The sequence below is a fragment of the Typopeltis vanoorti genome, chromosome 12 (genome assembly GCF_054136105.1).
Source record: "Typopeltis vanoorti isolate ZY-2024b chromosome 12, IOZ_Tvanoo_1.0, whole genome shotgun sequence".
NCBI classification, from domain to species: domain Eukaryota; kingdom Metazoa; phylum Arthropoda; class Arachnida; order Uropygi; family Thelyphonidae; genus Typopeltis; species Typopeltis vanoorti.
In genome coordinates this window covers 99311321-99328246 of record NC_143560.1, presented here as the reverse complement: position 1 = coordinate 99328246, position 16926 = coordinate 99311321, and the positions used below count along the sequence as shown (strand labels likewise).

Below are 16926 nucleotides of genomic sequence, written 5' to 3'. Positions count from 1 at the left end.
GAAATCACTTCCCAGAATACGGTCAGCATTTTTTAGGGTTTCATCAATGAAAAGATAGACCCAGTCATATAATAATTATATGACTGAGAAGTGACTCCATAATAGAGGATGTAGCATTTTCTAACTTTTTTTTTTAAGCTAGCTAACTAATCCTTTTGGAGACATTTTTTTTTTTTTGATGAATCCTTTATGAATATCAATTTTTCCTGGTGATATAACTTGATAAGTAGATTGATCTTATAATACAGCACAGCCCATCTGTAACTGTAAAAAAAAAAATATATATATATAATAATAAATAAATTAAAAAAATATATATACACACACACACACACACACACACACACACACAGCTTGGAAAGAAGTCAGTGAACATCCCAATGGGCAAGGTGCATCATACTATGTAACGAATCACAAGTTTGCAGCTGGTATAAATTGGAGGAATATGATGCTCCCAAGTTATTGCAACTGTGTAAAATGGTTGCGAAATGGTTGAAATGTGTGAAATGGCTGCGAGAAGAGACCTTAAAGACTTTGAAAATGGTATTGTGATAAGATATCATGTTGCAGGCCTATCTGTTTCGCAAATTGATGACAAACTGTGCCATTCCAGTTGATTTTTAGTGAAGATGGTAAATTAAATATGGAAATAGACAACAGAATCAACAAAGCTGGTAAGATAAGACGTCAACTGAATAAATTCATATGGAATAAGAGAGAAATTAGTCAAAACGCTAAATTAGCTGTATACAAGACAGTGTTCCAACCAATTTTAACTTATGGATCTGAAAGCTGGGTCAGAAGTAAAACACTTGACCAAAGACTACAGACTGCAGATATGAGTACTGAGAAAGATTTGGGGCATGAACAGATTATCAATGGCAATATCATATTGAAAACGAGGATATTAGGAAAGAACTTGACATTGTCAGAATCCAGGAATGCGTTAGCAGAGCTAATCTCAGGTAGTATTGTCACTTAAACAGAATGGGCGAGGAAAGATTAGCAAAACAAGTGTTCTTTGCCGGGTTGGCAAGAAAAAGACCTGGATATTAGGTGAATTGATATAGTAAAAAGTGCCTTAGAAGATAGAAATATAAGATCTGATAATGCTGGAATACAGGTAACAGGCTGATTTGGAGGAAAATTGTAGATAGGAAGTTAGTAATGATCTAAATTTTTCATGTAGTACTATCATATCCTGTACACCCCTTGAGGATATACATGTCAGGAATTTGGTGATGATGCTAATTTAGCTCACACACTTTTCTAGCATATAACAGAACTGTGTAAAATTTGATACAATGAAAATTTTTCCATTTTTATTGCATCGACTTTTACAGGGGTCACACCTAAAATTCACAAAAGTAAACTTGTAATTTTCTACGTAAATAATACTAAAAGCCCATGTATTAAAACCCAGAGGAATTAGCATGCTAAATTGTGTGAAGTGAAAATGTTAAGTTCAAGGGCAATGCCTTAGAAATCAGAAATATATTGTAATTTTCTATTGAGGTAGTAAAGACAGCAAAGCAGAAGGCTTGGGAATCCTTTGGAGAAAGATTAGACTCATCCTATGCAAATGCAAACAAAGTATTCTGGCAGACCATCCGCCGCCTTCAAGGGAGGAAATCATGCACAGCAAGGGCAATTAAGGCCTCTGATAGTGCACTTTTAACAACCGAGAAGGATATCCTCCACAGATGGAGGGAATACTTTGAGAGCCTTCTTAACCCGAGTGGCCCAGCAGTTGTGGACATCCAAGAGGTGCAGATCGGGGCAATGACTAGTCTCACAGCAGAAGAGGTCCATTTAGTAATAACATCTCTAAAATCGGTGCAGGCTGCTGCCGATGATGAAATTCGGCCCGAAATGCTAAAAGCCTTAAATTGAGACGTGTTCTCCGGCTGACTCGAGTGTGTCAGGCTGCTTGGATATCTGGGCGAGCGCCAAAGCAATGGCAGACAGGCATTATAATAGCAGTCTTCAAGAAGGGAGACCAAAAGGATTGCAGCAACTATCATGGCATCTCTCTGCTCAGCCTGCCTGGGAAAGTATATGCTAGGTGCTTGGAAAGACGGTGCAGGAGCACAGTTGAGTCAAAGTTCCAGGAAGAACAATGTGGCTTTCGTCCTGGTAGAAGCACAACTGACCAAATCTTCACTTTAAGGCAAGTCTTTGAGAAATCTGGGGAATATGGCAAGAATGTTTTGTGGACTTGGAGAAGGCATATGTCCAAGTCTACACATGTTTTGTGGACTTGGAGAAGGCATATGACCGGTTTCCTCGGGATAAGCTTTGGCAAGTAGTACAGCAGTATGGAGTGGATGGCCAACTATTAGCTGCCATCAAGTCCCTGTATGAATGCCCAGAGTTTTGTGTCAAGGTAAACAGCACAAAGTCTGAACCTTTCACAGTCTCCATTGGACTCTGCCAAGGGTGTGTTCTGTCACCCCTCCTTTTCATAATATTTATGGACTGGATTGATAGGTACAGCTTAGGCAGCGAGTGTGTCAGAATTGGAAGATGTAGCATTAGATGTCTGCTTTTTTGCAGATGACTAGTTCTGCTTAGCTCTTCCATGGATGACCTCTGGCGGACCCTAGATAGGTTTGTAGCAGTTTGTGCAGACGCTGGAATGAAGATCAGTGTGGCCAAAACTGAAACATTTGTGGTCTCAAGACAACCATCCCAGTGCACTCTACATGTAAGTGGAGTCTCAATGAGGCAGGTGGAGAAGTTTAAATACCTTGGGTCCATATTCACGAATGATGGAAAGTGGGATGTAGAGCTAGATACTCGAATTGGCTTAGCAAGCTCAATATTGCAGGAGCTTGGCCATTCGGTAGTATTGAAGCGGGAGTTAAGCCAGAAGGAAAAGCTGGCTATCTTCAATACAGTCTATGTCCCCATCCTCACCTATGGTCATGAGAGTTGGGTAATGACCGAAAGAATGCGGACACAGATCCAAGCGGCCGAAATGAGGTTCCTTCGAGGGGTTGCAGGGCTGACAAGACTTGACAGAGTTAGAAACTCTCCAATTCGGGAAACCCTCGATACTCAACCGCTGCTTCTCCGTGTTAAGAGATCACAGTTACGTTGGTACGGGCACCTGGTCAGAATGCCACAAGAGAGGCTCTCTCAGCAGGCCCTCTTTGCCACGCCAGAGGGTGGGAGGCCAAGGACTCGCTGGATAGATTATATCCAAAACCCTTGGGCAGACACGTTTGGGAATCCCACCAGAACACCTGAGCTTAGTGGAAGAGGATCGTGATCATTGGAAGTTCCTCTTGCAGCTGTTGCCCCCACAACCCAATTAGGAAAGGTGGGCCTTGAAGATGTATGTATGTATGTATGTATGTATGTAATAATACTAAAAGCTCATGTATTAAAACCCGGAGGAATTAGCATGCTAAATTGTTTAAATAGAAGATGTCTGAAAATGTTAAGTTCAAGGGCAATGCCTTAGAAATCGGAAATTATTCATGTTATATATTTGTATAGTATTTAGTATAAAATGTAAAAGAAACCTGCCAGTCTGATACCGCCTTCAAGGTCAGTGTTAAAAGGGGCGGCATACATCTAACATGGTATGTCATTCTGTTAATGAGATTAAATATGCACTTCAGGGAGAGCTAGAAATCCGTGTTTAAGAGAAGGTCAAGAGTTTGCGTGGGAATGGGGGGTGGGTCTCAACCCTTCGTCCAGGGTCATGCGAGAACTGAATATAAGGCATCATGGAAAAAGGGATCGATATCGAGACAAGGAAAAGAGGAGAGAGTGTTGTCGATCCATGACTTTTGTCAAGTTCGAATGATGTTGCGACGGACAGCCCTAGGCTGTCGATTAATTACCATGGGAGCAGCGGCACTGGACCTAATGCATTGTCAGTGTGACAATCTGCATGAGGCCTTGCCCGTCAGACCTTTGCCCGAGTCTGTAACGCCGGGAAATTCTGCTCCAGGTCCTACCAGCCATTCGTCGATGAAATGTCAGTGTTCATGAAATCTCTAAGTGAAAGCCCAAGACCTGATATGGAAAAGAAGCCATGGAATCTGTAAAGGAAATGTGAGCAAGTGCGCTATACAGATAAAGAAGTCACACGAGTTTGTTTTCAATGTAATTTTGTCTATGTTATGAGAGACTGTTTTAGAGGAACTGATAAGTTTATAGAGTTACTATATATATATATATATATAGTATGAAAATAGTTTGCATAAAGAGAAGTTTATATAAAGTGAAAGCTGGAATTTACAGTTAACAAGGCATGATAATTCCTAAAATGTAAATGGCCCAATGGTTTTCTCTTTAAATTGCTTAATGATTTGTATTATGCTGCATGCTTACGTAAATTATCTAAAGGAAGTTTTTCTCTAAAGTGTTGAAACTTAAAGTAGAGTAAGAAGTAGTATTTCATTATTGTGTAATTTGTATAGTTGCTTCAGTATAAATAAACATGTTTGTTTTATTTACAAAGAGTGCCATGCCACCCGATCTTTTACGCAATGCACTGTTTCCAAATAAACGAGATCCTGTGAGCGGGGAGTCTACAAATAGCTACAACTTAAAGTTAAGTGTTAGCCACGACTATAAAATATTATTGAGAAAGGCCTTAGGATAGGAAGCGAACTTTACTGGAAGTATTGATAATTCTTATACCACAAGGAGAACCACAAGTGGTGCAGTCGTTAATTCAAAAATTTCTAGAGATCTCCAGTATAAGTAAAGAATACTGAAGGTAGAGCAAAGAGAATAAAGTTAATAGAATACTTGAAAGGATTAAATAAAGTTAAATGAGTATTTATTTATTCGTATGGAGTTTCTTCCCTTTTTCTCCCCCATCCCTATTGGGGCGAGTTGAGCCCCTTCATGGGGGTGTTAAGTATTTATGGCTGTAGATCCGTGCGTGTTCACGGGACTGGTTTGCCTGCTTGCGGGATGAAAAACGTCAAATAAACTGGCATGAAAAACCCTACTGCCCGCATATGGTTGCAAAGTGCACAGCCACTAGGCTAACCGCGCAGACAAATGAGAATTAAATAAGGTTAATGAAGAATAGAGATATAGAAGTTAAAGAAAAAAAAAAAAGAAATTAAAATAGAACCTCAGTTTACAAAGGTTACAATAGACGAAAGATATTACAAAGGCTCGATAGATGCTGCAGTTTACAACTGGATGCATTCCTTTCAAATTACGCTAATCAACTTTCACAATATCAAATGTTATCAACTGCCATAGCAAATTATTTCATGAAATGCAAGCATGTTTTAAGCCAAAATTAAGTAAAATTTTTAATATAGTTAAAAAATAGATATTTTATTCTTCTTTACTTAACAAAAAAATTGGAACATTTCAAAGTTCTTGCTTTAAAATAATGAGACCTTGCATTTATTAATTTTGAGAACATTAATGAGAAGGTTTCAGTAACAGAAACAGAACCTTAATTAAATGTTTATTAATAATGGTATTATTAATAAATTCATATTAAAATTCATATATTCAAATCATTATCTCAGTCACCTAGGATGCAACAAATCCTTTCTTCCTTTTCAGGAAGACCAGAATAAATTATATTTAATGCAACTTTCTGCCTCATAGCAGTCTCTCTTTTTAGCAGAACATTCATAAACTTCTTTTGTTCTAAAATATATATTTTTATTTACATGTTTTGTATTAGCTGATTCTTTCTATGCCAATAAACATAACTGATAATTTCGTGGAAATGTACATATAAATCAAAATAATTCACAATCCCTTGCAGGCAATAAAGTCAGCATTATTTTAAATGTTTCAAACATATCAGAAAGTGCCTTGTACTACTGACAATGAGAGACCTAACACACATCAAAATCAGTGTTGTGTGCGAGATAGTGGTTAGATGATCTGGGAACCCAACTTTGGAGACCAAACATGATCTTTTCATATTATCCATATCTCTAATAAGCAAGATGATTTCTTAATCATCTACCAAGTCAAAACTTTGATGGATCATCATGCCACAATGGGATTCAAATCTACAGTCCATTCCACAGGAAGATGATATGCAATCAACCCTGATACTACACAGTCTTGAGATAACTGTCACAACTTCCACATACCACCATGCTGTCCAGAGAATTGCCCAGAGCTAGATTCCATTAGTAGCTAACATTTGTATATTTATTAGTGGACAGACAGTTGTCTAGATGTACGAGTAAACATGCAGGGAGATTATGAGAACTATGTAGCTGTAATAGCACTTTACAAAGTTTAATGCAGACACCTGTTATTTTCGACATGTTAAAAATCAGGATCCGTAGGATGTTTGTATATCAGACTATTAACTGTTATAACAACATAGAAGATGTATCTGTATAACTTATCCGTAGAACAGGTCAATCATGCTGCATTAGGATGCAACAGCTTGTGAGGACTATGAAGGAACGTCTCCACCATAATTTTGTGAGAATGCAGAAAGTGATGTCATGAGAAAAAAACATTTCACAGAGAATGATGTCACGTGTACCACTAACTGATGGCCCGGGGTTAAGAGCCTAACAGGTCAACCATGCTGCATTAGGATGCAGCAGCTTGTGAGGGCTATGAAGGAACGTCTTCACCATAATCTTGTGAGAATGCAGAAAGTGATGTCATGAGAAATAAACATTTCACAGAGAATGATGTCACGTGTACCACTAACTGATGGCCTGGGGGTAAGAGCCTATCATCATTCTACTGGACACTTCCTAACACCACAACTTATGCAGCAGAGGGTGATAAAATCAAAAGGTAATTCTCCAGTGTTATGAAAAAACAGACACAGAGATATCCTCTTCACAGATGAGAAGATTTTCGTCGAAGAGTCATTTAACCATCATTTTCTCAGGAATTTGATGATGATGAGTCATTTAACTGCCTCTTCTAATTCTCACAGACCTCAAGTGTGCATGAAGTCAAAAGGGAGACATTTCAAATTGACTGCTGCTATATGCATGTTATACATGTGGTTTGTATATGCGTAAAGCTGTAAATGATTTATAGATAGATAATGGTTTATGTGCTGTTCAAGTTGTAACAGTATTTAGATTAGGTACATTTCCTTTAAGCAGCAAGTTAAAATGTATATTTTTTTCTCTTGTGTAATCAAAACAAGATGTTTGTTTAAATAAACTTTACAATTAACAAAAATACCTGGATACCAACACTAGCAGATTTCTGTTTAAATTAAATAATTAAATATAGTTGTTGAATTAAGTTTATATAAGTTGTTTCTTAATTAATATGAAACTTCAGTACCTGTTTTGTTTCATTAATCAAACCTCCAGATACTAATTTTGTCGTGCAAGGATCAATGCCTACTTGCCCAGATATATACAGTGTTCGATCTACTTGAACAGCTTGGCTTAAACAAAAATAAATAAAGCTTATTATTTGTGATTTTTTGCTATTTTGTAAAAATAAAATATTTAGGATACATATACCATAACAAAATATATTCCAGACTGTCTACAAAGAATTCATTTTAAAATGAGATGACATGATTTATCAAAACTTAGTACACACTAAGAGCGAGAACAAGAAATCATCCTGGAAATTGTTACGACTAAATTCTTTGCTTGGAAAATAGTGGCAAGGTGGAAATAAGTTGCCAGAGTCAGCTGTCAGTAATTTATTGGTGAATGAATTCAAGGAGAAGCGTGATAGATACTGTGTGGATAATGGTTAGTGTGAGCTTTGAGGTTTTGTCTTCACAGAGATGCCCAAGAAAATAATGATCATATCTGTGTAGCATAACATACAGATTATTCATTTCAAGAAACAATTCTTTAAATCAAACAATAACTTAAAACACATAAATCATACTTTTGATGCTATTTTCTAGTGAGCATCAATAAGCATGTGTAACCTAAACATTTCTATACAAGGAAACCAAAAATTGTTTTAACAGAACAATAATAATTTAAGCAAAGTGTTGATTCACTTTTATGTCACTGTTAAAACTGAATGTCACACATACATTTACAACTTGCATGCAAATTTTATGTGGTGTTTTATATTAAAAAAATGCTTTAGTTGTTTTTTTTTATGTAGTGTTGTATTTGATTCATAATACTTTCAATACTATTTATAGAACATTGCTTTCTTTAGCAATATTATTTTCACAAGACCTCCACATGGAAATAAAAAAAAAATCAGGAGGGTCAAAAATTCACAAGTCTACTCTTGGTTCCACAAAATCAATCACACCACACCTTAAAAATCATTCAATGTCTGCACCCTCACCATCCTTTCATGTACTCCTACTCTATGTCTTGTCTTGAGATCAGGGGAGAACCAGAGGTCATCCCTGGAAACTATATAAAGAGGATGTGAGTAGGAGAGTGAGAGGCAGGTTTTTTTCGTGCAGAGTTGTGAATTATTGGAATGCCTTGCCTGAGAGTGTGGTATCTGCAAGGAGTTTGGGTGTATTTAAGGCTCAGTATGATGAGATGTGTGTGTGATAAAAGGACCTCCCAGATGAGTCTTTGGCTGCATGAGGTCTTGAGGTAATAATAATAATATTCAAAGGATACAGCAAATGGAATGGATAAACAAATTTGGAAAATTTCCTCATTGGTAACTTTCTCTCAATAACTTGTTGCATTTCAATCACATCCCCCCCCCCCTAAACTCTCCCCTCTCTCTCCTTGAGCTGTCCAAAACATATGTCTACATATTATATGCATATATGTTACTTATACTCAGATATTCTTTTTGAAAGGAGCTTAAAAAATAAGATAACATGTAATCTACCTTTGAAACTTTTTTTAAAGATGCAGACTGCATTAAGATTTGCTGAACTCTGCTCTGGTGCAAATTTCATGAAATTCTCCAGATTTAAGAAGGTACAAAAATTGTAAATGGATAATGATTAGTGGGTTTCTCCACAGTGTCTACCTCTTCCTGCTTCAGCTTGTGGGCTTGCTTGAAGGATTTCACTCACAGGCTTCCACTCTTTGAGAAAGAGGGGTGGAGTTTGCACTACATGATTTTTCTGTGTCTTATTCCTTTCATAATCATCAATAAATCCACATATCAGATGATTGGTAATAACATGCTTCAACAGCCATGTCAGACTACTGGAAGTATAGTCTGGCATTATACCCAGCATTTCATGTATCATTACTTAAAGCTGGTTCCTACTGGGGAAGTTTATATTCATATTTAGCATTGCATATTACAGCTACTTTCTGCTTTGAACAATCCATATATGAATAATCATATTATTTAGTATCTCCAATTATTCTCTTAATAATCTCTTATTATATAGAAAAAAATAAAATTATTTTTCATCACTGTTTCTTATGGTGATAGCAGCTATTTTCAATTCTGATTCTTCAGTATTTGTCATGACATGCACCATTCAGACAAAAATAGCACGCATGTACACACACCACGTAAATGAACGACACTTTAGTTGGCATGACATCCAATTATGATGTGGCATACTTTCATCATAATGTAGTGTAATTTCAGTCAATACAGAATATTTGGTCAGCTAAATTCCAAACTGCTATTCCTATTTTCATTCATTCTGTATCTAAATGGATGCTTAGTAATGGTGTATGCTACAGCTGAAAATGGATAAATTAAGCAACTGAGACAGAAATATCAGTCATCCCTTCACTTACCTTATAGGTTCTTTGGAGATTTCCTTTCAGTTATCCAGCTTCAACATTAAGCGATCCACTTCTGGCATTAGTAAATTGCTCCATTACATGCATTGATTTTGCCTACTGCCTCTCCCATTAATGAGCACATTCACGTGTGCCTTCCAATCCTCTCTTTCTCTCTCCGTGTGCTAACTCCCATGAAAAATATCTTCTCTTCCTTCACTAAGCAGTCAATTGACTGCATTTAACATGCATTCACATTAATCACTTATATGGAAATAGAATTTATACAATTAGTTAGGGACAATTACCTGAAATAGCATGTGATGGAGAGGATCAGGGGTTTGAGAGTGCCAGATTTGGTAATAGCATCAAAAGATCTATCGATAGTAGCAACTCTAACTCCAATTGGGGAAAGTGACCATGCAATCTTGTCCTTGGTGGTTGCTCAACATATGGAATTTTCAGTCAAGAAAGGGTTTATGTGGAGCCACAAAGCTGGTAATAATGACAAACTTAGGAGTCAACTTAGAGCAGTGCCATGGCATAAGAAGCTACATGGAATGAATGTCATTAGTAAATGAAAAGTGATAAGGGATTGTTTATGATGTGGTGCAGTATCAGACTTCATACCCAGGGTCAGAAGGATAAACCAAGTAGTGATAAAGTGTATGAGCAGTACTGTCGACAGAATGTAGCATAGAGACAGCTTGCCTCACATCACCACTTAATAAGGGTGCTCGTTCAGTCATATTGCGGTAGGTGCCATATTACAGCAACAAGATATTTTACATCTGATATAGATGCAATAGATTTATTTGAAGAATTAAAAATTCTCTCAAAAATAATACAAGAGAAAAGTGGTCCTAACCAAAAATTGTATCATACATACATACACATATATATATATAACCAAAATCTGGCAGAAATTTATTCCAACATAACCACCGCCCTAAGGATATTGTTAACAATTCCTGTTAGCATAGCAAGTGCAGAAATTTTTCCAAGCTTAAACTATTAAAAATTATTTGCAAACAGCAATGACCCAAGAAAGATTGGTTGGTATAGCAACTGTATTGATAGAGGTAGATATAGCTTATAATTAAAATTTAGAAGAGCTTAAAAACAGTTTTATTGTGCAATATCCCCATAGAGCAAATATTTAACTAATATTATTATGTAATTGTTTTGCATTAATGTTTCTCTTGTAATAAAAACAAAATGGCAATTGGAGCAATAAAGCCCTGTGTATGAATAGCAATATAAAGCAGGAGCTGCAAAAAAAAAAAAAGAAAGCATTATGGAAAGAACATCAACAAAAACGTGATCGGCATGCTCATGACAATATAAAGTGCAAGAAAGAAGGGTAACTAGTATGGTAAGGAAGGCTAAATTAAATTTTGAGAGAAAATGAGTTAAGAGACCAAAGTAAATCCAAAAGTTTTTTTTTTTTTTGCTACATAGTAAATATGAGAAAGAATGCTTATGGAAACATAACTTTACTCAGTGATGATGGGAGGAAAGTGACAGAAGAAGTAGAAATAGTTCAGTTACTTAGTGATCATTTTGCAAAAGTATATCATCCAGAGTCAAGTGACTAAGCTTCTGACAGGTCTATGTAATGTTCCCTATGAGGACAGAGTGAAGGTGTGTTGGTTGCAAAGTTAGCTGACAGGCAGAAGAGAAGGGGGGGGGGGGAATATGATAGAAACTTGTAAGTTACTAAAGGGATTCTATAAGATTGACACAAAAGAAATTTTCAGTACAAGGGTCACACTTGAAAGATCTTTAACAGTGCAGTTAGTAAGGATGTGAGGACTAGGTTCTTTACTTGGAGAGTGGTGAATGAGTGCAATGGATTGACAGAGGTGGTTGTGAGTGCCCAAACAGTGAATAAGTTTATGGAGATGTATGATAGATATTGTGTTAATGGATACTGTGGGTCTACTACGAGGAGTCTTTCGACTCTATGAACTACCAGTATAAATATAAAAATATCCCAACACCACTTCCCTCATCAATAATCTTTGCAAATGGAAAGGCAGGCTTGTATTAGAAGTGTTTGCATTCAAAGGGTTTAGAAGACTGTTCTCAAATAAAATTCTAGACATCTCATTAAGGTCTTTTTGTTGATTTATGATTAGCTGCTTCATTAACATTTATAATCTAATGAACATACTTCCAGTAAAAACTAAAACAAAAAACATAATAAAACACGAGTCTTTGGACTCCCTGGAGGTGTTACATAATAATAATAATATTTACCTCCAACACAAAAGTCTATTATTCAGTTAAGTGGCTGCAATAATTGATGTAACAACCTGAACAAAATATAATATACCATATATTATAAAAATACTACCTGTATGGTCCAATAGGGGCAGGAGCGAAATGTGTTGAAATTATTCGCCTCACTAGTTTTGCCATTTTCAGTGGTGAACGAACAGTGAATGGCGAAACTGAAACGGCTCGATTACGACGAAAACTTTTTCCAAGGCTACTTCAAAGACACGTATTACTTCAATTAATATCAGCAAAGATAAAATAACCTGCTGCGTCTCCATCGTTCTGTAGTTATATAAAGGAGAATAGTCGCTTCGACAAACTTAAAGTTTGTAGAATCTGAAAAGGAGAATTTCTATCTTTTATGGTGGCTGTTGCAATATATATATATATATATATATATATATATATTCCATTTCCATTACATAAACATCCCAATTCTGAATTCAAAAAAATAAAAAATCTTATATCATCTCTGATCAACTTTACAACAGATATTGAACTATACTTCGTTTTTTTTTTTATATATATATTGAAAGAATATTCAGCAGAATATCATTCAGCTTGTGTGACATCACTTGCTACTTCATTCAAATTTTCCACACTTCGAGCATGAAGTACGAGTTAGTTCAAATCCTCGCAAATTGTTCATATATATATATATATATATATATACTGTATATGCAGATAAGTGAGAAAGCACCGCAGATACAAACGCTTCCGCACATGGGTAACTGGGTTTCAGATCCAAACAATCAGCGACGAACCACACAGGTTCCGAAATATTCAAATTGCGCTCTCAAAGCAGATTCAGTGCCTCACATGACTCTCGGAACTCCTGCATTCATTGCAGAGTTGACAATATTATCATTTCGCTAATGCTACCGATTATCAAAAATAACTCTGATTTTTATCCTTCTGAAACTAAATTCTAGCACTCATGAAAATAATTTCTCTCGATAACAACTTTGATTTCTTTTGGAGTATATTGAATTCATCAACTATAGGTCAACATAGCGCCTTCGTAGCGCAATTAGAAGAACGACGGTACGTTGCTCCCTTCAATTGGAAAAGGCATAAGCTCGAGTCTCGTCATTACGGGAAGAATCTTTATATGGACTTTTTCAATCGAAGGCGAGTTAGCCGAAGGTGAGAAAAACTCCTGCTATCTCATACGGAGATAGCAGGAGTTTTTACACCCGGAAACTCGGGTTTTTCATCCCCCATACAGACAAATCGGCCCTAAAGAATACACGCAATTTTCCGACAAGAAAATACTAGCTGTGGTAGTGGTGAGCAGTAGATGGCGCTGGTGTAGATGATTGGTAGTAGAGGTTCGGTGGAGTCCTCCCGCGATGATTCTTCGGACTCTTTGGAGGTGTCACGAATAATAATAACATTGGCATATACTAACTGATATGGTCTTATGCCCTGCCTTGAACATTCAATATACAATATTTGAACTCTTTATCTCTAATTATTCTTCGATGAAGAGTTCGAATTAATGTTTTAATGAAGACACGATTTGTAAATTTCTTTTCACAGTCCAAATTTAATGGACATTTATTACTCTTGTAAAATTTCTGGGATCTAATCCAGGAGTCCTGTGGAAACGGTATTTGAAATCATAACACGGGACAGCTCCAAGAATGACTGGACTAAGTTTCCTTCTAGTCGCCGCAACATTTTCGAAGCTTATCTTTGACCTGTTCCCGAATTAGTCAACTTTAGCATGGACAACCCCCCCCCCTTGTGATTTTGGGTCTTTTAACTCCTTATTTCGTAAATCCAGAAATTACGAGATTCGAAAAATCTCTATTATAGGAAATAATATGAGCGTTACGATTTATGGTCAAGAGATGGAGCCAAATGTGTTCCATACTCTCGGCCTCTTCTGACAACCTATGTCAGTGGTGTTCTTTTTTACTACGCGAGCTACTTTTCTATAAAAAGTTATTCGGCGATCTACTCTCTTAAACAGATCACGTTTCCCCAACCTGATATCTGATTACCCACAAATAAATAATTAAAAATAAATAACTGAAAATAATACACAACTAAAAACTTTATTTGTGTATTTAAAAATTTATTTATCACTTTTAATTATTTTAATACAAAAAAAAAAAAAAAATATATATATATATATATATATATATATATATATATATATATATATATATATATATATATATATATATATATTCATTACTTAGCAAACATAAACAGAAACATCTTCCTACTCAGTTTCCAGGAGTGTACAAGATTTTGTGTGATTGAGGAAAGCCATACTATGGGCAGACTGCCAAATCCATCCTTCGACGTTTGGATGAACACCGTAGAGATATCTCCTATAACAGGACTAGAGCTAGCGCTCTCTCTAGCCACGTTCTCTTTTCAGCTAACTCAGACGAAGGCCGCCAACACATTGTAAACTGGACTCAAACTTCTAACATCCATGTGTGCTACGATGAACTCGAAAGAAAGATTGTCGAAAATCAGGGAAATTTCTCTGGATTCCTCTCATATCAACGACAGCTTGAGTTACAATCTCTCTGATGCACACGTTGCTTCTGTTCAGTACTGGTGCACTCACGATAGCGCGTAGTATACGTTTGTTTGGAACTCATACTCGCATTTGTTTTTCAAACACGCTACTGTCATTTTATGCTTGTTCTGTTATTACAATTTTAAGTCTGTAATTTATTTACATATTTCTTTGATTGTGATACCTGAGGATGTTGATCTATTCAACGAAACTAGTAAACGAGTAGTATCTTTTTAAATATATCTTGTCATCTTTTTATCTCTCGGTAACAGTCATTAAAACTTTTTCATAAATATATATATATATATATAGTGTAGCTCAGAGGATGTGACGTTTCCACACCACGGCGCTTAGCCGCAAGAAGGAAGACTTGATTTCGAGTTTAGTCGCGGCGACTAGAGGACATTTTCCCATAGGGACCACGTGATGGCGGCACTTGTTGAGCCGTCACTCTTCACTGCGTGCCACTTAATTAGTGATAGCCTTGGGACGGCTATCTCTGATTGGGTACCAGTGGAGATTGTACTGCCCACTCAGTCGCCAAAAGTTAGATAGGGCTAAAAACTTGTAAGTTTGATTACAAATTCACAAGTTACAGGAAATGCTAGTTGATTTTAAAAAAGTTAATGTGAAATTTGGCATTGTTTGGACCTCGCAAAATTTTCATAGTCAAGTTGATATGAAGAAGTGGCCAATCACAGACAATCATCCAAATGATCATTTGTAATTTGGTTTCTTAATTGAATTTTTATGACGGTCATATTTGAAAAAGCAGATTCTGACAAGTATGTCGATTCGAAACAAGACAGAATTTTCGCGCAATATTAGTTAATATTGGAAATTTTTCATGTGCATACTTCCAAATGACTTCATTGTTATTGATTTTAAATGTAAACTATTCTGAATGTTTATTATCTCAAGTTCTACTTCAGCTTGGTTTATATCAAACAACCCACTAATTTTATTTGAAATTTCTGTGATGTTCAAGTTTTCTTGAAATGGATTATTGATAAAAGATACAATCATTTCAGTTTTATTAAAATCTTTAAATCTTGAATTTATTTCTTCCTCAACTAATTCTATTTCACGAATAAATTCTTTTAACCACCTCACTGGCCATTATGGGTCAAATACGCATCCTCATGCGCTTCGTATCCATCATATATTTCAATGTAATATCAATGGTATTGCAATTTTAATATGCACTTCGCATCTATGATAACTTTTACGGCTATAGACGTCTTGGCCGGTAGCGTGGTCAAAAATCACAGCGAAATATTTCTTGATTTTGTTCAAAAAATTTTAATAAATATAGGAGATGTCTAAATTCGTGGTCATTTATAGTTTTCGTTAATAAAAGTAAGTATTGTTGGAAAGTTTTTATAGAACTCGACATGTCAATTAAATTTTTATCTCTACCTTGTAACTCTAAATTTAAATTGCTTAATTTCCTACAGAAATCTACTAAATATGATAAATGTAACAACCATCTTTTATCACTCAATTGTGGATAAATATCTCCTTTTTCATCAAAAACATTTTTATATCGTTAATTAATACAAGAAATCTTTCTAAAAATTGACTTCTGCTGAGCCAGCGAATATCATTGTACAACAGAAGTTCCCTATCATCATCTGCCTGTAATTTAAATAACCGCCGCCGTTGCAGGGCTTTTCTTCGAACAGAATTTACAATTTTAAATGTAATATCCAAAACATCTTTTGTGTTTAATCTTTTACTAAACAGTACATACTTGTTGGTGAATAATACAGTGGCATGGTAAAAAATCTGGATATTTGTCTGGATAAAAATCTGGATGTTTTTACATAATGAAATGAAGCCTGATTTATTACCTATCATCGAAGGAGCACCATCAGTGAACAAGTTTAAAAAGCGAAAGTTTGTGTTGTTTCACAAATTCATCAAATGCCAAAAAAAAATGTCTTCTCCCCTAGTTCTTCCCAATAATGGTATAATTTTCAAAAGTTCTTCTTTACTTGAATAATCTTGAAATACCATGTGAATAAATACCATTAACTGTGCAAAATATCAGTGAAGTCGTTTGATTCATCAAATTGTAATGAAAACCCAACACACTGGTGAATGTCTGACATTAACCTGGCCTGGAAACTTTTCTCCGTCAATTGGAACTCTTCCTTTCAGCAATTTGAAACCTTATCTGCCGCCTACAAGCAGTCTCTCTCTAGCGACATCTCGAACCGAGAAGTTCCTTTCTGGAAGCGGGAAACTTCTTTCTCAAGCAACGTGGACCCGGGCAGTCTCTCTGAAGGCGACTCTGGACCGGACGGCCTCCTCTCTGGCAGCAATTCTGGAACCGGGACCCCTTCTGCTTGCTTCAGTCCCTTTTTATTAGGCCTCCTCTGAGACCTCGCATGAAGTTCGGCAACTCCGAAAGAATCGGAATGAGTCTTTCATCTTAAGTTTCAAGTTCGGCACGCCTTTTGT

The 16926-nt window shown here is 36.1% G+C and overlaps 1 protein-coding gene across 1 annotated transcript in view; it reads right to left on the bottom strand.

Annotated features, from left to right (window-relative positions):
* The window catches only part of UK114 (reactive intermediate imine deaminase A homolog UK114), a 75589-nt gene extending 62603 nt beyond the window's left edge, over window positions 1-12986 (bottom strand). Inside the window, exons 1-2 of the mRNA XM_090401732.1 lie at window positions 11995-12986; window positions 7276-7381 (exon numbers count right to left, since the gene is read on the bottom strand). Coding sequence (XP_090257858.1) covers window positions 7276-7381; window positions 11995-12059 — 171 coding nt within the window. The 5' untranslated portion in view covers window positions 12060-12986. The remainder of the gene's footprint in view (window positions 1-7275; window positions 7382-11994) is intronic.
* Between the last annotated feature and the right edge of the window lie 3940 nt (window positions 12987-16926).